Source organism: Cydia pomonella, chromosome 8 (assembly GCF_033807575.1).
Source record: "Cydia pomonella isolate Wapato2018A chromosome 8, ilCydPomo1, whole genome shotgun sequence".
Classification (NCBI taxonomy): Eukaryota; Metazoa; Arthropoda; class Insecta; order Lepidoptera; family Tortricidae; genus Cydia; species Cydia pomonella.
In genome coordinates this window covers 2,108,181-2,131,357 of record NC_084710.1, presented here as the reverse complement: position 1 = coordinate 2,131,357, position 23,177 = coordinate 2,108,181, and the positions used below count along the sequence as shown (strand labels likewise).

General features: G+C 38.1%; 1 protein-coding gene across 5 annotated transcripts in view; it reads left to right on the top strand.

Annotated features, from left to right (window-relative positions):
- LOC133520379 (V-type proton ATPase 116 kDa subunit a 1-like) overlaps window positions 1-23,177 on the top strand; it is a 57,377-nt gene that overhangs the window by 16,085 nt on the left and 18,115 nt on the right. For 3 of the 5 annotated variants that reach the window (XM_061854761.1, XM_061854762.1, XM_061854763.1), the window contains exons 2-5: window positions 985-1,118; window positions 16,847-17,014; window positions 18,046-18,372; window positions 21,040-21,216. In XM_061854761.1, coding sequence (XP_061710745.1) covers window positions 1,002-1,118; window positions 16,847-17,014; window positions 18,046-18,372; window positions 21,040-21,216 — 789 coding nt within the window. In that variant the 5' untranslated portion in view covers window positions 985-1,001. Of the gene's footprint in view, window positions 1-984; window positions 1,119-1,157; window positions 1,251-1,278; window positions 1,387-16,846; window positions 17,015-18,045; window positions 18,373-21,039; window positions 21,217-23,177 lie in introns of those variants that run through there. The other 2 variants (XM_061854764.1, XM_061854765.1) reach the window with 2 other exon arrangements.

Sequence of the window (23,177 nt, the reverse complement as noted above, 5' to 3'; positions counted from 1 at the left end):
CTCGCTTTGTGTGGTAGGGCACAGCACGGCGGATGTCATTCCAGATCTAGAGCAGAGCCCAACTGGGGAAGTACCTCCACCTTACAGAAAACCGCAGCCAAATAACACTAAACCCTACTCATAGTGTTGTGTTCCTGCCGGTAAGTAAGGTTGCCAGAGCTCAACGAGGGGGGCGGCAACGCGCACGTAAACGGGCAACGGGCCGTATGCTTGTTTGCCACCGACGTAGTATATAAAAAAAAACCGTATGAAAAGTTTCCCTGTTTCAAATTCGTGTTTTTATTTATTTCATTGTATGGGTGCTAGCTCTTTAAGCTAAATCCTTTAGAACTAAACTAGGAACCTGAAAAACCTATGTCAGTTACTAGCGCCACTGATTGACGTAGCCAGAATTCATCTTACGGTTTTTAGTCCATATGCGCGACATATTTCTTATTAATTAATTAATAAGAGGTTAATATGAATTGTCATTGCCATTAATATTTTTAGCTATTAAGATCGTTGACATTTAATATATTTTTGATTTAAATACCTATCTGATAAAGTTATTTATAACTTAGTATTTATTATGCAAATATTTTTGTATGTATTATTATTATTTTTTTTTGATTTTGACATTCGACAATACGTAGGTTGGCCCTAGCTGTGTATACATTGACATCTCTTTTTTGCGTGACATTGTTTTATTTATTAATTTCACATTTTTTTAATTCTGTTCTAAAATTGAGTTGACGATCTTTAACCTCTTGTGTAAAATACTGTGTCTTTTTCCTTAAGAAATAAATATATCTAATCTAATCATATAATGTTCGTATGACGACTGCAAAATCTGCAATAGCGTACTAACGATAGTTATAGTGTTATAATGATTTATTATAGAGCTATACGGAGATTTGAATTTGATTGACGTAGCCAAGAGCTCAATAACAGCCTAGTACGTTGCGTGCGTTGAATGAAAATACTTGAACCGCATTTGTTTTCCAGGTCAATAAACTTCAACCATGGGGGACATGTTCAGGAGCGAAGAGATGGTGCTATGCCAGCTCTTCGTGCAGCCCGAGGCTGCATACGTCTCCATGTATGAGCTAGGGGAGGCCGGGATCGCGCAGTTTAGAGACGTGAGTAATACTAATACAACAGCTGTTGATGATAAGGAGCGAAGAAATGGTGCTATGCCAGCTCTTCGTGCAGCCCGAGGCCGCATACGCCGTGTACGAGCTAGGGGAGGCGGGATCGCGCAGTTTAGAGACGTGAGTAATACTAGTACATCTGTTGTTGATGTTCAGGAGCGAAGAGATGGTACTATGCCAGCTCTTCGTGCAACCCGAGGCCGCATATGTCTCCATGTACGAGCTAGGGTAGGCCGGGATCACGCAGTTTAGAGACGTAGTAATACTAATACAACAGCTGTTGATGATCAGGAGCGAAGAAATGGTGCTATGCCAGCTCTTCGTACAACCCGAGGCCGCAAACATCTCCGCAGTACGCTACTCCATGTAAGCTGACGTGCTTAGGCAACATTAGTAGAATTTAGAGGTATAACCTAAGCAAACTGTTAGATAAATACTATTTGGCAATGATTACCTAGAACAAAAATAATTCGGAGCAAAATGAGCCATTTTTGCAACAAGAAAGCAATCGTATACAAAAGATCTCACTACTTAAATAAGTCAAAGTGCATCAAGGGACTACCAAGTAAAAAAAAGCGGCCAAGTGCGAGTCGGACTCGCGCATGAAGGGTTCCGTACCATTTATGACGTATTAAAAAAAAATCTACTTACTAGATCTCGTTCAACATTTTACCACTTTGGACACACATTTTACCACTTTGGAAGTGTCTCTCGCGCAAACTATTCAGTTTAGAAAAAAATGATATTAGAAACCTCAATATCATTTTTGAAGACCTTGGGTTTGATGAAAAAAATTTTTTTTTTAATTTTATGACGTATTAAAAAAAAACTACTTACTCGATCTCGTTCAAACCAATTTTCGGTGGAAGTTTGCATGGCAATGTATATCATATATTTTTATTCGATTTATCATTCTGTTATTTTAGAAGTTACGGGGGGGGGGGCCGGACACACATTTTACCACCACTTACATTTTTCCGGTTCCGTTTTTTGCCATTTGGCTACGGAACCCTAAAAATGAAAGCACTTTACACTGATTTAATTTATAATGACATTTTAAGAATAGAATAGAATAGAATTTGTTTTATTCATAAACACACAAACAGTAATAGACATACATAAAAGAGAACATTTTACGGAATGGTGGCCGCTTTCGGATGAAAGAAGCCCCTGGCGTCCGTTGGCTCGTTGGGTGGACGACATTCGGAAAATTGCGGGACACTTCTGGATGCGATTAGCTCAGGATCGGGACAAGTGGCGTACTGGAAGAGAGGCCTATGCTCAGCAGTGGGCGATAAAAGGCTGATATGATGATGATGATAGTGAGAGTAAAGTGTCACGAAATAGCCTCATCTCAGCATGTTGCTGGCGACTTCCAGCGCTGAACTTCCGATCATCTTGAGACCATCGAGTGCGAAATAATCACGGAAGGTAACAGACAAAAAGAAAGAAACATAAAATAAACATGACGAACATACTTAACACTAAGTTGAAATAAAATTGCACGGACAAAACGAACGTACCGGTCTGTACCGGTCCGGTCGGATCGTATCGTGGCGCGGCATTAAGCGTGCATAACTAGCGCCAGGCGGTAGCTACACGAATTAAATCCAATTTTCATTAGAGATTATATCACAGAATTTTATTTGATAGACCAGACTTCCCGAGAGTCCATCGCACCGGCTTCAACAGAACAAAGTGAGCGAGTGTCATGATAAAAATCATATTTTAATAGAAATATGAAATTACCATGTTTTGTCATTCCGAAAGCCACGCAGAGTTAGCGTGGTCGGACTCTAGCGCAGCTTGTCGAATTGTAAACCAGGGTGCGTAGCCAACATGCCAATCGTTTACGCACTGCTGCACTAATATGGAAGAGTATACAGGCATTGGCATCTTATTTACGCACCCAGATGAATGTTACTGCGCCCTACATCTGACAATACTCGTGACGTAAGCAACCTAATTGCCAGCTGCTCAAGAATCTTCAATTTAAACTAAACATCTTCAATGGCTTTCTTCGTCATTTTTTATCTGTCTAAAAATACGGACAGTTGAATAGTCTACTTATTCGAATATCGATCTTATTCTAAGTATGTTAAGGTTGGTTTTTGGTATTTTGAAAGTGATACGCCGGTCGAATGGTATCAGTTAGTGATGACCTTTGCTCCCGATAGCAGTTATTGTGTTTATCTGGATAAATATTAGGTTAAATAGTTATGTAAATGAATACAGAACCCCTAGTGTAAATTTATTCGATAGCGTGACGTGACGTACGCGTTTGCGTTAAGTCTCATTTTGTGTGGGATTTAGAAACAGCGCGCCAAGCGGGACGTTTTGGAAACTCATAATCCCATACAAATGAGGCTTAACGCAAACGCGTTCTTCACGTCACGCTATCGAATAGATTTACACTAGGGGTACTGATGGTACTAGTGGTACGCCGAAAAAACGCTGCGAATTGTGTTAAAAGCATGAAAATCAGTGCGATTGATGTTTAAGCCATTTGAGTCTTGAATCAGACCCGTAGAACCAAATAGAAATGGAGAGGAGTTATGACGTCATCTGTTTTTGTATGATAAAAAAAAATGTTCAGAAATCTATCGTGTGTGGTATCGAATGAAAGGGCTTTTTGAGCTTATTCTAAAAATATATCACATTAACACTCACTTCTTTTACTTTTATTAAAATAAATAAATAAAAATAATTTTCAAAACATACTAAGTTTGGTGTCTAATCTAAGCCGGTACGAGTATTTTATGTGTAGGTATAATTACCTCTCTTATACGATTTTTTCTTTTATTTTACCTCTGTAGCTCGAAATATCTTTAAGACAAATAAAAACCTATACTTAAGTAAGAACTTAAGAACCTCTCTAAGTGCATAGCCTCTATAAGACGAAACCTCGTTAACACGAACTTTTGCACATTTCTCTTCAGATGTGTGCTATCGAGGTTCTGTATAATTAGGACATGAAACCTAAATGAACGCCGTAATTTACTGTTAAAGGCCGCTGAAAGTGCCGCAAAGGTCAACGTGCCATCGTTAGTGTCTAAACTCGGGTACAAAATGTGATTTGGAGGTCTGCAGTTGTAGATAGTTGTGAGACAGCTTAGTCGTTGGACTAAAGTTAACTGATAAGCAGGCTTCGGAGTATTTTTAGTCATATTCATACCACAAAGTAAATAGCGGCGGCGCCGGTGCAGAGAGTTCGCTCAGTACAAAGTGCCATTTTCGCCGCACGCACACAGACGTGACATTTACGCACACAGACGTTACATTTACAGGCGTTCTCGGGCACTCTCGGGCAGAGCTTAGTTGGGTTGGGCTGTGCGCGCGTTGCTCACTTGACGTCCCCGCCGCTACGTAGATACCTACTGTCATGTACGTCAAAATGCAGTCTCTAAGGAATGTAAACATGATAAGATGTATGTATAAACGAATCGATGTATGTATGTCTGAAAACTTATATTACCTACTCCTTTTTAAAATTTGAAATTAATACAGAAGCAACCCTAGTGAGTTGGGCAAGTTTAGGTATGTATTTTCAAGCACGGCGGGAACGTACCTTCTGTTTATTTTTTATTTTGTGTTCATACTCACCCTGATTAATTTAATTCATAAAATAAGTAATAACTATGAAAAAATACACCATCATCCTCATTGACGAATAACAAATAAATAATACCTATGCAGGTACTACCAATAAATCCATAGAACAATCAATATCTACAGAGCACGTAACTATAGGAATGAGTTTGGGTGACTATGTATAGTTCTATATTGCAACAATATAGTATGTACTCTAGGTTCTTAAATAAAATTTTGGAGCGATGAGACTGCAATATACTCGTAGGTAATATTAATTATATTTTTATAATGTACAATTTAATTCGTATCGTGAGGAAACCTGCACACATCTGCGAAGAAATTCAAAGGTGTATGTGAAGTCCCCAATCCGCATTGGGCTAGCGTGGGGACCATAGCCCGAGCCCTCTTGCACATGAGAGGAGGCCTGTGCCCAGCAGTGGGACGTATATAGGCTGAATTATTAATATTATTATTATTTACAATTTAATTACATATATGTAAACAAGTTTTACATATAAGTAGTCAGAATATTTTAAAACGATCCGGACGAACTTAATCAATGAGGATGAGTATGACTTTCATTTTAATGTTAACAACGACTCCATAGCTCACTTTAGTCTTACTATGCTAAAAATACTAACGACCAAGTTAAATAAACAAATAATAAATAAATAAATATTAAAAGACATTATTACACAAATTGATTAAGTCCCACAATAAGGCTTGTATTGAGGGTACTTAGACAACGATATATATATAATATAAATATTTATAAATACTTAAATACATAGAAAACACCCATGACTCAGGAACAAATATCCATGCTCATCACACGAATAAATAAATGCCCTTACCAGGATTTGTACCCGGGACCATCAGCTTCGTAGGCAGGGTCACTACCCCCTAGGCCAAACCGGTCGTCAAGTTAAATGTCACCAAGTTAAATGGCCGTTTTGTTTCTTTATTTTTCAAAATCTTCACCTTCTTAATTTAAATTTTACCGAATCCAAACAAGCAATGCAAAAGCCACAGACTAACCACAATAAAACACAGTCTCAAATCAGAGCTGCGGCCCAAAAATACGAAATATGCGTCAATCGATATGACAGGTCACGGCATGGACGCTCCCAGCAGCACGCAACCGCGTAATAATCAGGTCTTGGCCTTTTTGCAGATTGAGATATGACCTGGCTAAAATGTGGTGTGACAATGGCCAGCAAACTTTTTTTATACCACGTTGATTGCAAACAAGCATACGGCCCGCCTGATGGCAAGCAGTCGCCGTAGCCTATTTACGCCCGCAACACCAGAGATATTACATGCGCGTTGCCGACCCTTTAAAAACCTGTACACTCCTTTTTTGAAGAACCCCATACTGTAGGCCCTCGGGAAACCTCGGTAAGGAGCTCATTCCACAGCCGAAGCGATCGTGGGATGAAATGAAACTGTTTTTGGCGTACATTTCATTTTTGGTACAAGCTTTTATCGCTGACTGTACTTTTCTTTCCACAGGCAACTAATATTCATCGAGTCAATTCTAACAAACAAACACAGTTGTTTGTTAGAATGTTGTTTTTATCACAGAGTTCCCATGGTCACCTCCTGTCCCCATCATTAGGCCAACTCCATGTCATCATAATATTAAATTGTCATCCGATTTACTGATGTATACAATCAGTTCAATCGGAAATCGGGAATTGGGTCAAATTTAGCTTCCAATATTTGACCCACACTAACTAACAGCTTGTTATGATGGTGGCACTTGCAGACAAGCGTCATGATGACGGTGTCTGCTTCTGAATTGGTGTGTGAATTGCGCTTGATGTCAAATTGACTTTTTTTATCCATCATACGCCTGGGTGCCTAGACAAGGTGCCAAACGTTAACGCTGCGAGTCCAAGTAAGTAAATAATCGCTGCAGGGTAGATGTTTGCGTATCGCTGCGAGCGTGGCAAACCATTCGCCGCGCTCGCGCAGCGGTGGACTCTATTGCCTTACCTAGGCAATAAGGGTGATGAAATTTTGACTAAAATACAAATATCTCAGTTCTGCAATGGAATTCGACTTGGTGCCCATAGAATTAAATTATGAAGATTTAAATACCTATTTAATAGCCCTACGCTCATGTTTGTTGGTTTTGGGTCCATTTTGACCCATGGTCTGTTCATGTCATTTTAGAATGTGGTTTCAAGCGACAGAACTAACTTCGGTTGTATGTTGGCTAGGTTCATGTGAGTCTTAACAAGTGTTCGTATGGTGAATTACATGTATTACTTTTTTTTTTCCTCCATAAAAAAATGTATTACTTAATTATTTGGATGTTTTGACCTTGGTACCTCATTTCAAAGTAGTGAAGTAATGACGTCACTCGAAAAACCCAATCAATACACAAATCCAATAAACAATTTGCATAATGTCTAGAATAAAACCCCTGTCAAAGTAATATTAGCATTCGTATTCCCCCAGACACGCACTTGGCCCATTTTTCGTGGGACACGTGCGTGTCCAGAAATAGATGGGGTAATGTCACAGCATATGGTATGGGTGTTTAGTGCGTTGAACTCTGGTGTTTTCGAGATTCAAAGGGTCAAAGGTTTGGTGAAGAAGTGATTGTTACAAAATTACTCAAACTACTTTTTAAAGGTAGGGGTGCTTAACTGCTTAGTGCGTTGAACTCTGGTGTTTTCGAGATTCAGAGGGTCAAAGGTTTGGTGAAGAAGTGATTGTTACTTTTTAAATATTATAGGACATTATTACACTAATTGATCCAACAGTAAGTTTTGTGTTGTGGGTACTTAGACAAAGATATATATATAATATAAATACTTTAATAAATAGAAAACACCCGTGAATCAGGAACGGAACGGAAAAATCAGGAAAGGAGCACGGAAATCCGTGCTCATCACATAAATAAATGGCCATCGGCCATCAGCAGGGCCAAACAGGTCGTCAAGCAGTAAATTTTATTAATTTTTTTGTTATGGGACGGCAGTGTTTCTTGGGAAATGTCACAGCATAATGGGTGTTTTAGTGCATTGAACCCTGGTGTTTTTGAGATTCGAAGGGTCAAAGGTTTGGTGAAGAAGTTACTGTTACAAAATTACTTGAACTACTTTTATTATTATAAACAGTAAATTTTATTAAAATAGTTGTAAGGGGAGAGAAGTGTTTCTTGGGAAATGTCACACCATAATGGGTGTTTTACTGCGTTGAACTCTGGTATTTTCGAAATTCGAAGGGTCAAACGTTTGGGTGAAGAAGTGTATTTCAAGATGGAGTTCGTGGTCGTTAAGGCTGCAGTGAAAATTGGCAATACCAACATGTCCACCAGAAACATCTACTACTATAAACTTAGCTTATTTGAAAGTGCTTGTTACTAGGACTACATGAATAATAGTAGATTATACAACTAGGGGAATCCCGCGACCCGTTTCATTCTAGGCAATATTTTAGGTCTTTTTACCGCATTTTTTTCAAGACTAAAGAAAATCGTACTCGGGCCCGCGCAGCCAGCTGCAGCAGTGGCATTTTGTATGGCAGTTTTGGACTTTATTGATAAGTCAATAATGGTGGTAAAAGATGATTTTACTTTATGCTCTAGACCATAAAAAGCAACTTTTTGCCGCTTACACGCAACATAAACCTCAATTTTACGAGCATGAGTGAGTGAAAGGAATGTTTTTGAAGAAGTAATAATGTACCATTTTAACCAGCTTTGAAAAGAAGATTTTTGATTCGTTGCGATACTTTTAACTGCCCTCCGATTTCTCGAACACGGCTAGACCCATTAGGTATTTTTTTGAGCATCTTTGGATCTGTTGATAGGGTTCTAGAGTAGTCTAAAGAATTATTAAAGTATGATAGGCACATTCATAGATATTTGTCAATTTTTTGTAAAAGGAAGCAGTGTATTTTCTGTAGCAATAATTATAGCTCTAGTTTTAAGTAGTTTAGTTAATTAAAGCATAGCCGCGTGGGTTACAACGGAAGAACAGCGAGCTTTGCCAGCTACATGCTGAGTTGCGACCCTTTTATGGCATTTTGCGCTAAATGTTATACATTGTATTGTCAACATCACGTTTTGTCATAAATAAATGTATTTTCTTTCATTATTTCGATACCCCATTCGGTAAAGCCTGCTGAGTGGGTAAACAATAGCATCATAAACAGTTTTGTGAAGTCTTTTCGTTTTCGTTTAAAATCATTTTGGTTTCCATGCTCATTACTTTCGTGTTATAACGTAGAATTAGAGTACGTTTACAAACAATTCGAAGCAACCAGCTGTGTCATGTCATGCGTGACGAGCGAAGATTACTGAGCTTTTTCATAATTAACGACGCAACGGTGGCAATGCTTCAAGTGTCCGTTGAGACTAACCTCGTTGAGAACATGCTATCATTAAACAAGTTGGAATTTGCTCCATTAGATATTTTTTTATACTTTTTAGGGTTCCGTACCCAAAGGGTCAAACAGGACCCTATTACTGAGACTTCGCTGTCCGTCCGTCCGTCCGTCACCAGGCTGTATCTCATGAACCGTGATAGCTAGACAGTTGAAATTTTCACAGATGATGTATTTCTGTTGCCGCTATAACAACAAATACTAAAAACAGAATAAAATAAATATTTAAGGGGGGCTCCCATACAACTAACATATTTTTTTTGCAGTTTTTATAAATAATGGTACGGAACCCTTCGTGCGCGAGTCCGACTCACACTTGCCCGGTTTTTTAATAAATTGGTTCAGGCTTACATCAATGGGTTCAAGTCGGTAAAACTCCTTGAGTTTGGACTTGGAGGAATTAACAACTGAAGACGCCTTGTCTGTAAGTAATTTTCTGTACAAAACAGTCTGCCGATTTTTGCGGAGGAGGGACACGTCAAATGTATGGCTATTTGTATGTACTACGTAACGTATAAATAGCCATGTCAGATAAACATCAGTCCATACAATAAATATGACCATTGGCCGAGCTTTTCAACAGAGGGGTAAGCTTTAAAATAATTCTACGGATTACACTCTCCGAAACATGTCGCGCGAGTGAGTAAAATACGTGAGTGTAATCCGTAAAATTATTTAAAATTAGGGATCAGCTCTTAAAGGCGACTCCAGTTGTTAAATCCTCCAAGCTCCTGGATACCCCTGTTCCTTTTTATAGCTGATTATTATTATCAAAAATACAAAACCCTAAGTCCCAATCAAAAGTTCAGAACAAGCTCTTGGAACCATCGATTGCCATTAAAAGCAACGTGCCCTTTCAGAGCCCATTCTGACCGAAACGCTGAATAAAAGATCACCTTGAATTACCAAGGCAGTCCAGTTACTAGGTACTTGATTAAAATGGAATTAGCAGAATAGGTTTGTTGACAACTTTTGTAACAAGCATTAGTGCAGTTTAAACTTAGGGTTTGCTAACCACTTAAACCCATTTCACCCCTATTGGGATACCCTTCTCCAATTTAGGAGGGATTTAAATCTTCTCGAGCACTGGTGTTAGGGTTAGTGGTGTAGCTTTATTTGACGACCATGATAAGCGCATTGCAATATGCCTAATTGGAAAACTACCTATCTTTATCTAAGAGGAATTTATATCCAAACTTATAAACTTTCACATTCATAACATTTTTGACGACCGGTCTGGCCTAGTGGGTAGTGACCCTGCCTACGAAGCTGATGGTCCCGGGTTCAATTCCTGGTAAGGGCATTTATTCGTGTGATGAGCATGGATATTTGTTCCTGAGTCATGGGTGTTTTCTATGTATTTAAGTATTTATAAATATTTATATATTATATATATATCGTTGTCTAAGTACCCTCAACACAAGCCTTATTGAGCTTACTGTGGGACTTAGTCAATTTGTGTAATAAAGTCCTATAATATTTATTTATTATTTTATTTTAAAACGTGACACTAACGTTCTTTAAGGCGCACATTGCTCAACATATTTCGCTCCATAGCGAGGAGCTTCAACATTACTATCCTGCGGCCAAAAATATCGTGCCGTTGAGGCCATAATAGCAAACTTTACCACATTATCGATGAAATTATCTATGTAATTGTAATTATTAGATAATTTCACGGAAATATATAACTAGACACTAGTTCGTGTCATTCACGATGACGCGCAGATTTGTCAAATGTAACCTTTAACTACATGACAATAAAAGTCAAGGCACGCGTCTTCACGAATGACACGATCTATATTGGAATTAGTCAAAAGCATCAAATCTACTAATTCATTGATAACCATTTACCATTTGTCCCTGTCCGTCATTTTGACATTTCTGTTTGTTAGAAAGAGACAAAATTTAACAAAAAATTGAAAGATGGAGAAGATACATAGTAAGTAAGTAAATATTCTATATTTCTCCAATAACAATATATTTTACATGTAAACTTACAATGAAAATTAAGAATAAAACTATAACTATGAATTATATGAATAAAGGGGTTAATGTATAAACCTATTTCATTCTACAACACGAATGTGAGGGTGCGCCCGGCCAGCCTTCCTCTAATATTATATTCGTACAAATATTTTGCCATATTCACTGAACCCTTTTAGCCTAGTTGAGGAAATTTCCCGCTATCTGGCAATCTGGCGAAGTGACATGTTAATGTTTTTGTGTGACGTAACATGTTTTTAGTATATTTTTAGGCCAGCAACCCACTTAAAAACGGGTGTTTTTCACGTAAATCGTTGTAAAATGAATTCTTCTTCACCCATTGTTGACTAATTTCGTTTGGCATAAGATATATATAGCTTGGGAAAAGTTGCTTTCGTATATTTGTACAGACGTTCCATTCTATCATACTCGTAGATCTATCAAGTCGCGTGAATGTGTGCAGGCATCCCATACCCTGTGTTTTTTACAAGCTTTTATTTAACTTGCCCTGTTAGTATACAGGGCGTCCCACGGCTTTGCCACATGGAGGGGAAGTACCTTAAATACTGCAGATAGGAAAGTTCACTGAAGGAAGACTTCATTTTTATTTTTAAAACAATACGAACTGCATTCAAAGATTTTTTTAAAAATTGCCTGTCTGAACCGGGAACCGAACCCGCTAAACGTGGTAACAAAAAACGTGTAATTTTTCTGTACTGATCGAAACCCTCAATCGTAGGAATTTATGTCTTCTAAATAACGTAGCATTTTAAATAAAAAAAGACTAGACATTTTCACATTTAATAAAATCATATTGATACAATTGTTCTCTTCTATGTCCGCCATCACGACGTTCAGCCAACGCAGAAAGACCTAAAGATTGCTACTTAATTAAAATTTTGGCAATCGTATTGTGGTCTAACTGTACTCTCTTTTCCACAAGCAACTACTCATCGAGACAATTCTATAAACCCCAAACACAATTAGGTTGCGTTGTTTTATCTCAGAGTTCCTATGGCTTCCTCCTGTCTCCATCATCAGATCAGCTTGATGACACCATAATATTTCATTATCACACGACGTACATATGTATGCAAAGTTCTTGCGTCATCGGAAACCGGGAAGCGGGTCAAATTTAACTTGCAAGATTTGTCCCATACATACTAACAGGGCAAGTTAAATAAAAGCTTGTAAAAAGCGCTACAACTTTTCAAAAACCCCGTTCTCTGAGCCTGCTGTACCTTAAGTTGTAGGTATTATAACACTTCATAAAACAACTGGTAACCTAGAACCAGAAGAACACTAATACAAACCTAGCCTACACCAGTGTTTATTAGTGGTCTAGATCATTTGTCCTAATGGAGGGGCCAGACCATAGCTGTAGCATAGTTGCTATGGCCTGGCCCCTCAATAAGGACAAGTGCTCACACGATCCGACGCCGTATTTTAATCAATTTAAAACGTCAAGATAATTTATGACATGAGCACACGCTTGCACGTTAGGGAGCAGTTACACTTACATTAAAATTTTCAATAACGTTAAATAAAATGTCAAAACCATTTATGCCTTTGCTTTAACGACCTTTGAAGACGAATTTTGAAGTTCCGTATTTTTGACCATAGGTATTGCGTTCTTGTAACAATGGCTGTTGTAACAAACTGGAAAGGAACTAAAAATGAAGGCAGCGTTGTAAAAGGTCTGGCTGTTCCACGGTTGACAATTTTGATGAAGTTGATGCTATTTTATCCTATTGTTTTGGGAATCTTTGATTCATCTTGAGGATCTTTTGTGTAATTGCCACCTCAAGAGCTACCTTATTGTGCCTAATCAAGAACTTTTTCGACCATCTCCATCTGTCAGATGATAGAGCTAAAGGGCAGCTCTTTGACTTCCTTCGGTTCCAGATAGCCTGATCCAAGATCTTTCATTCTGTGCTTGGCGAGGGCTTGCCATTCTGAACGCTAAATCACCATTACTATTTCAATGTATTCGATATTGTTGTAATCATATCAGTAGCCTTCTCCAACTCTCTCCACAGCCCTCAGTGTATAGAAACTGCAGATAGTTGGCGATCGGGAGCCTTCTTCTTCTACGGTCTCTTGTTCGCGGTCGTCTCTGGCTGTTGACACTCGTCGAGAGCCTCTTCCGAGAGTCTCGGCAAAAAGCGACCCAATCGGAGAAGAGCGAGATGTGACGAGTAAAAGTAATACTAATGCATTGTCGGCTTGTCTTGAGGTCTCTAGATGAGAGTGTAGCGAGCATCAAGAACTTTTTTCTGTCCCAGTGGCCGTCTTCAAACAAACTCAGTATAAAACGCTTGTATCAACATCGCCTTACCGCCTGTTCTCGCCTATGAAAATATTGTTTTAATTGAAATGACAATGGACCGCGTCATCCAGTCACGAGGGCACTCATACACGCCATAATAACCTTACTGCCTATTGAACAGTCACCGAATTTGCCTGAGCATACGTCGGTAAAACATCCGAAATTAAACTTTAAACTGTTGAACATAGGACCTTAGTCATCCGCATTTATAATTTGGTGCTATGTTACATGATATACAGCTGAATTATTGGATTTTGATCCTTAATATTTGTTGGGTAAAGTCGTTCTCAAGTACATAAATAATGTCAATCTAATTTCATGTCGCATACGGCCAAGCTGTTTTAATTTGATCCTTAATCCACTAGTAATGAGGTACATATTACTGGTGTTGTAAATATGGCATGATGGTTCACTTCATGTGAATGATCATGTTGGTGTAACTGATAGTCGGGAGTTAATGAATGGCGAATTCGTCATGTCAGAGGTTAAAGTGTTATGTTATTGTTTAGAGGGGAATGTAATGAGTAAGTGCATTTTCAACCTACAATACTGACATTTTCAATTACTTTTGACTTTTGGTTGACTGATACGGTATGGTTTATCGCCATACCTAATAATAAAATAAGTGCGTTTGGTTTCAAACTAAAAGTTTTCAGTAAACGGGAAACAAAAATCAATTTTAAAATGTTATTATAAACGAATAATAAAATAAATTCACGAACCAATATGCCTTCACCGAATATTGTTTTCTGAGAGAAACTACATATATCATTGTAATGTGTGCTTGTAATAGTTGAAAAGTTCCCCAGATTCCCGGATCAGATGATCAGATCCTGACCCAGTAGCAATGGAACTAACAAATAAGAAGTTTATTAAATAGCCGTCATCATGAAATCGAGGAAAATTCATTAAAAATATCCCGACGAATTACAAAACTCCCCCTTCTTAACCTGAAAGCCGATAAAAACGTCACAAGGAAACTGTTACCTTGACCTTTAGTTCAGGTATCCAATCAGTTCCCGATCTTCAGAAAAAAATAACACTAAATTTTTACTGTTCCCTTTGTCTAAACACCTCAGTTAAGTCCTTAGCATTTCGATATTTTTGTATATCCCAGTTCCTGATCTTCAGAAAAAAAGTAACACTAAAATTCTACTGTGCACTCTTTCTAAACACCTTCCCAGTTAACGCTTTCGATATTTCGATATATCCCTGATTATGACCAGAATATGATCGACAGAGGAGCAATAAAACTGGAGGAGACTCAATAACAGCGTGACCAATTGATGAGAGCTAATTTTAGACGAGGTGCGGCGTGCAATAAAACATTCCATATTTATCGCTTTCCGCGCCTATCGATGGAATAACTTATGAGTGTTATGACAGGAGAGTCCCACTTGTTCAAGGACGCCTCAAGTCCTAAAATCAGTAGCTACTTAGTAGTGCTTCAAGTCTACTTTGTTGTACCTATAATATACCTGTACTTTGCTACAAAGCTGGATTTAGGCACAGTTATTGGCGAACTCTTTTTTATAACTTGCCTGATATCACTAAGCCCTATAATATTATTTCAGAAGGGCTTTTACTTCTATAATGTTCTGAAGACTGGGAAATAAAAACACATGATCTTGAAATCATTTACGCTTGTGAGGTCTTACTACATATTAGTATTATAATAGTTAAGTATCCTGCAGCCGTCCTGTGTGCTTGTCTTGTAGCAAACTATAAGACTGCTCTATAAAAAATAATGTTTTAGCTTGTCGAACGCTGTTATAAGTTAAAGAATCTACAACAATGCTTTTATAAGAACGGTATTAGTAGATAATTACTAATAATATCTTTACTTTGCTTGTTGGGACCTGTCTCGACTTTAGTACACGCTGGGCTCGCTGTTTCGTCCGATATAGTTAGTTAGTGTTACATTCCTTCGACATCTCCTAGCGGTGGTATTTCCAAAAGTAAACTACCTAACTAATCCTTGTCAATCTCTAGGGCTTGCATGCCACATTTTAGTAAAATGGGATCATGAACCAAGAAAAAATCATATACAGGCAGAAGTTACTTTTGCATTTACAATACATATTAGTATCAGTTTTGGGGATGCAAAACAGTAACTAAAAGTGCATCAAAAACGATTCGATTTTAAAACCCACACTTCACAAGTCCTTGGTGTGGTAACTATTATACCATTGGATATTTTTTGCAGTAAAAATTATAGATTTCGGCTTTTTTCTCAATGATATAATATTGTACAAGAGACATTATATATTTACTTATATAAATATTATATATAATTTTTCAGGTAAGGTTATGATGGGTAAAAATAATATAATTTATTTTTTTCGGGGCTCGAGGAAGTATGAGAATTCCCTTCAAGTGTTTCTCTTGCCACAATGTTCAAGTCTTAAAATTTGCTTACAATAGATTTAAATATAAAATGTAAATAAATAATAAATACATATAAATATTTGGGGTAAATCTTACACAGAACGACCTAGGCCCAAACTAAGCAAAACTTGTACTATGGGTTCTAGGCGACGATACACATGCGTATATAGATAAATAGATACTTACATACATAGAACACACCCACGACTCAGGAACAAATATCTGTGTTCAGCACACAAATAAATATCCTTACCGGGGTTTGAACCCGGGACCATCGGCTTCATAGGCAGGGTCTCTATCCACTAGGCCACACGGATCGTCAAATGTTGATCCGTATTTTTCTTGGGTATTTTGTAAGTACCTATTGTCAATATTAGGCCAGATTCTTCTTTCGTTTTATTACACTGTACCTGTGTTGGCGAGTTGACGTCGACATAAACGCGCCTGGTGCCGCAAAACGGCGTTGCCTCGTCCCTGATGGCCGTCTCCGTTACAGATGTCAAATTAGCCGCATCCTGGATATGCTGACACGAATACACAATGACTCCAATAAACCACTGTTACACTCATAAACTACGCATGTACTTTTAGATGTCCGTGATTTTAAACATAAATACTTGACAATACTTGATTATCATTAATTGATGTGAAGGTACATGAATTTAAACTTAGTGTACCGATTTAGCTGAATTAGCTTCGGAGTTTGTTCTCGAAATTAGAAGCAGGTTGAAATAAGAAAGAGCAGAGATAACAAATTTCCTGTGTTTTTTGTCAGGTTTCTTAGATCCAGTCAGAGAAAACTTGAAAAGAACACTTTTTCTAAAACTTTAAATAAGCCTTTCTGTTTCTGCTAGAGTTAGAAACCTCAAATTAGAACGAAAACCCCGTAGGTAAATAATCGTTCTAAAATTAAAATGGCGCTGACAGTAATATCATATTCAAATCGTATTATTTTGAGTGCTTCCTTTCCACACAACAATACCTAACATGCCAAATTAACAGTGTATTTTTTTATCCGCAGCTGAACCCCCACGTAAATGACTTCCAACGTCGCTACGTCACAGAAGTACGGCGTTGCAGTGAAATGGAACGGAAGCTGCGATGGGTCGGCTCTCAGCTACCAGAACCCCCTCCACCACCTAAACCTGGGCCTAGGAACTTGACTCCAAGGGAAATTAACATACTTGAGGTAACCGTATAAACTATTCAGTATCAACTAGCCTTAGGTGAAAGACTTCTGGCTACGCCATAAATGTACGGGGTTGCAGTGAAATGGAACGCAGGCTGTGATAGATGGGCTTACAACCTATCACGGGTCACTTCACCATCTAAATCAACCTAACCGTATACATCCATAATGCTCCGTTATCCTCACGTAAATTACTTTGTATCACGTCGTGTAAGTCCAATAGTGAATCCTGTTACCAATACTTAAGTGTGGAAAGCAGACCTGGTAGCCTAGCCAAGATGTTTATAGTACGAGTATAGTCTCGTAATCAAATTGTATTTTTATACTTTCTTGTTTAATACATGTTAATTATAAGATGTAATGTTTTGAAAAGATGTGCCCCGCCGTTCTTGCCGGTCCATATTGGGATAGCCTCCTTCAATTGAGGGGGAATTTAAATCTTCTCGGGTCAGAGGTGTAGGGTTAGAGCTGGTGTAGCTTTATTTGACGTTCATGAGCGCATTGTAATATGCCTATTTGAATAATAAAATATCTTTATCTTTATGTCGATCGTTTGCGCCGTAGCGAATGTCACTCTATGACACATATACAGAAGAGTGTTAGAAAGACATTACCGTTTCTTTCGCTATGGTGGAAACGAGTGGCATCTTTGCTACCCCCTCTGGTAGGAGACATATTCTGTATAGTATAGTGACCGTCTCCGTATACCCTACACGAAGCGGTAAGCAATGAGAAACATTGCTGGACTATGTGGAGGGTATATTAATGACTAAGTACTACAACCTCCCAAAAAGCCTCCCCGCATTTGATTATAACGGCTGTGACGCGATATAATGTCATTATTTTTACCTCATCCGACGTTTTAGCTGGGTTGCACCAGCTGTGGTCACAGATGACGATGACGACGACGGATGACGGATGACCACAGCTGGTTCAACGCGGCTTAAACGTCGTATGAAAATATATCGCGTTAAACCCGTCATAATCACCAAATATAATGCATGTTGACTATAAAAATGTTTCTCTTCCAGGAAAGAATCGACTACATCGAATCAGAAATCCAAGAGATCACCCGCAACGCCCAAAACCTAAAAACCGACTACCTCTCCCTCATCGAGCTGAAACTCCTCATCGAGAAGATGCAAACCTTCTTTCAAGACCACAGTGCCCAGAGGAAGATATCAGCTTCAGTCCAGATATATAATGGAGAGGGTGTGTTGGCCCATCTTGGGTTTATAGCGGGAGTAGTCGCGACGCACAGAGTGCACTCGTTTGAGAGGATGTTATGGAGGATCTCGCATGGAAATATTTTCTTTAAGCAAGCACATATTGAGCAGCCGCTTAGGGACCCAGTAACGGTGAGTTGACTTTTGGTTTTGTAGTTTGTTTAATCTAGTAATGGTTAAATCCGTTAACCAATTGCAACCTAACACACATGACAGATGAAACAGGGAAAGAATTCAATTATTTGTAGTTTTTTGACTGCTTAATAGCAGTACCTAACACAACCAGCTTATGCTGTTTATGATTTGAGTAGCATTCGCGTCACCACAAGGGACCAACTTAATGCGACTAATAAAATAAAAAACCGGCCAAGAGCATGTCGGGCAACGCTCAGTGTAGGGTTCCGTAGTTACTCTTCCGTCACAATAAGCTAAACTGGAGCTTAAAGTATAGTAAATTGTTAACCAAGGGATGAAACGGTACCTTTCACCCGAGTTGACAAATAGGCAAATTTGCATAATCAGTACATAATTAAAGTAAGTCTTTTTACTATGAAGGAAAAACTTTTTGCGATAACTCAAAAACAGCTAAACTGATCATATCCGCTATAGTTTTCATTTAATGTCTTTCTTAAGCTTTACTTCCACGATTTTTTTCATTTTCAGATTTTATTGTACGACTTTGTCGGATTTATTGATTTATATATCCATGCCAAATTTCAGCTTTCTAGCACTAACGACCACGGAGCAAAGCCTCGGACAGACAGACAGACAGACAGACGGACATAGCGAAACTATAAGGGTTCCTAGTTGACTACGGAACCCTAAAAAACACGATATTACAATGGCTTGCTCGGACGACTTTTGAAGCTTGTTTTTCTTATTTAATAACCACGACATTGCTTGACACTTCATATGACCAAAACAAAAAGAAAATAACTCACTTTCTGTCATTCATATAAGACTTCTACACAACTATCCCGTTCGGTCTCGGTTGCCAAGTTTTTAAATCACATTAGTGTGGGTTGGAAAGTTTTTTGCATAATGAAAACTAATTAGTTTTTTCTTACTTTTTAGTGCCATAAAATTAAAAATCAAGCTCTTCACAAAAAATTGGGTGCTTCAGAGTATGCCGCACATATAACGTTACTATGAAGGAAGGGGTACCTTCTAAAAATCAATACTTTTGTTTGACATGTAATTAACACACACCTCTGCATTTTGAGCCGCGTGGCAATAATGTTAAAAGCAATATGAAATTTCGTGTTTTTTTTTACATCAATGTTCGAGATTCGTATCAGGTTCGAAACTACTGCGATTAAAACACAATCAAAGTCAATCAGAAATTGTACACGTCAAATGTGCTTCAACTATATATACTATTACTATATATATAGCTGATACTATACTCATACTCCTTTAAATAAATAAAATAAACATTATTACACAAATTGACTAAGTCCCACAGTAAGCTCAATAAGGCTTGTATTGAGGGTACTTAGACAACGATATATATAACATATAAATATTTATAAATACTTAAATATATAGAGAACACCCATGACTCAGGAACAAATATCCATGCTAATCACACGAATAAATGCCCTTACCAGGATTTGAACCCGGGACCATCAGCTTCGTAGGCAGGGTCTACCCACTAGGCCAAACCGGTCGTCTGTCGTTCTTTATTGATAAAGTTACAACTTTTACACGTCAAAAGGGTAATTAATATTCACAGAATTAGGTTGATATCAATTGAATTATTGATAATATAGCGAATTCATTGATAAGTAAAAATATCACTGCTAAACATTTCGAATTGCATGCGATTAAAAGTTTTAATAACACATATCACAAATTGCTGTTTATTTCTAACTCCTCTATAACTACCATCAGTTATAATGACGTAGAACTCAGGACGTTAACCTGAGCGTTATTATTGATTTTTTGAGTTATATCGTTAGCTTTACAAGCTAGAATCTTTATGCCTTTAACTACTTGTAAAACGCTTTATTGTGTTGCGAATCACTGGGTTGGACTGAAATGGATTCCGGATGGTAATTTTATGGGAATAAAAATAAAATCTTTGTTTACACTTTCAGACACACTTCTCAAGTACTTCTTAAAGTCTTCCTTATTCATAATACTTAACACATCTCTATTATTTAATTTATAATGTTTTACTTTCTTTATAAACTGATGTGTCAACGAGATAAAAAAGGGCACATTATTAATGGTTGTTTTAGGCTTGATGGACGTTACCTATTACGATGAAGCTTAATGTAATGACATTATTATTGACAATATACTCGCAGAAACTGGAATGATACTAAGAAAATGATATTAAATTTCGAACGAAATGAAGAAACGGCAATATTACAGGTCATTCATGTCATTCTTAATAATAGTGTCGTGTCTTCCCAAAAATTAGGTAGGGACTTGATTTTTACCATGTGAGACGGTATCCCGACTAAGGTACCTACGCCTAAGAAGGCCCGGTTCTTAAGCTTGCTACTTTCATAATTTCATACTTTTATAAGAAATGTGAATGGGTTTTAATTTTGCACCAATGTTCGCTACTTTTGCTAGTACCGTACCTAGTCGCATCCGGTGCAAAAGTGACCATAATGCTTGCGGGATTACGACGCTGTATGGCAATGGACAGCCTTTGCAGTAGAACCCCAGTTCATATTAAAAAAAATAATAACAAAAGGTGGGCCTTCGTAAGCGCAAGTACCTTAACCAAGAATACTTTAATCGCTGCCTTGCTTCAATTAACTTAATATTATTTCTCATCCCCAGGGTCACGAGCTCCAAAAGACAGTGTTTGTGGTGTTCTTCCACGGCGAACAGATCAAGCTCCGAGTGAAGAAAGTCTGCCACGGCTTCCAAGCGACGCTCTACCCTTGCCCTGCCACGTATAAGGAGCAACTGGATATGCTGGCTGGAGTAGCCACTAGGATACAAGATCTAGACTTGGTAAGATAATGATTACTCCAATAGTGAGCCGAAACTGTTCAGCTCCAAATTAAGGTCTCCCACGGCTTCCAAGCAACGCTCTATTGTTGCCCTGCCACGTTCAAGAAGCAACTGGATATGCTAGCTGGAGAAGCAGATAGGATACAGGACTTAGACTTGGTAAGAGAACATTTGTTCTTTTCTCCAGAAACTTCCTGCCTCACGCGAAAAAAATGCTAGACAACCAGTTGAGGCATAGATAGAAGGAACTCCTAATAAGGCCATTAGAATATGTGACTAGGTAGATTAGGTAAAATAAAATGTTACTTCCTGTTCATTATGGTGTTTCCCGGTCGTATCTTAAATCAATAGTTTATAAGGTGTTTTATTTTCATAGCTCAAGATACTTAGAAAAGTTGGTACAAAGCCATTTCTATGGACGCTTCGCCACTATTCAGTATTCAGTCATTTATTGCCCTCATAGGTACATTAAGGTGATCCATAAGAATTCTGATCAGCTATGAACCCTGTAAGGGCACTGCAAAACGTAACTTACGGACTAGTAATAAGTAGCTATGAATCACTATTAAACGTTACTTACTTACTTACTCCGTTGGCTCAGCGACCCAAAATGAGACTTGGCCTCTGACACAAGACCTCTTGCCAATTGTCGACTCGAAGCTCGCGCAGATCCGCCTCCACCATGTCGCTCCAGCTATTAAACGTTACATTACAAAAAATATTTTATCTACACACATATCATAAATCCTCTATGATGCCTTCAAAATCCGTAAATAATCTACTACTAATCCGTAAATAATTTACTATCTAGTAAGGCTGCCTTCGACTGAGATTGAGATGTGTGAAAATGAGAGGAGAGGTGCGGGAATCTACCAATAAGCATTGGTTGGTTCTCCGCTGGATTCCTCTCATCTAAGTTTACACGCAGAAAACCGCAGCCAAAGAACACTGGATCCTACTCATAATGTTGTGTTCCTGCCAGTAAGTCAGGTTGCCAGAGCTCAACCAGGGTGCGGAGTATTAGGGTCGCAGGCTACCGAGACTGCTTACCATCAGACGGGTCGTATTCTAGTTTAGCCTAACTAAACCACTAACAGCACAGCTAAACATATTCAATTATTGACTGATGTAAGCAAGAGAGCTTGGCATGTGACTGAAGTAGGTACATACGTCATACAAATATTACCAACGTATTACTTAACTTAATAGTGCAATCGTCTCGGTCGATGTAGACAAAACAATTCATAATAGCAAATATAATATAATATTTCTGATAATCCGCACACTTATAATGTCGATAAAGAACAAACGTAACACAAGCGTATCATAATAATACTATAGTAGATTGCGTTAAAATCGTAAATTACGTACTGGTTTTCTAAACAAATACCGGAACTGGGAATTCCCTGTTCTCGTCAGACAAACTCGATACCCGTAGCATTCCCAATTCATGAACCGTGATAGTTAGACAGTTGAAATTTTCACAGATGTATTTCTGTTGCCGCTATAACAACGAATAGGTACTATAAAGTACGGAGCCCTCGGTGGGCGAGTCCGATTCGCACTTCTCCGGTTTTTAAGTTTATCGCTAACATACAGACAGACACGGCGGGGAACTTTGTTTTATAAGTGTGTATTGATAGTAGGAGTAGGTGATCTCCTGGAAAAGAGTTATAAATTTATCATACTCCATACTATATGGCTATTATTTTATATATCTTATTGTATAATAGATGCAAGATTCCAGAGAGTCTGGAAAGCGGTTGCATTTCGTGTAGAAATATAGATGCAATTCACATTTGTAATTCAAATAGCACTCTACATGATAGACTAAACAACAATGAGTGGCTCTCGCAGAATTTTACCTACTGCACTAACATTATTTCGTGTAACAATTATTTCGGTTCGATTTTCTATCGATCAAACTTTTTATAAATAATCGTGTACTTAACCATTTATAG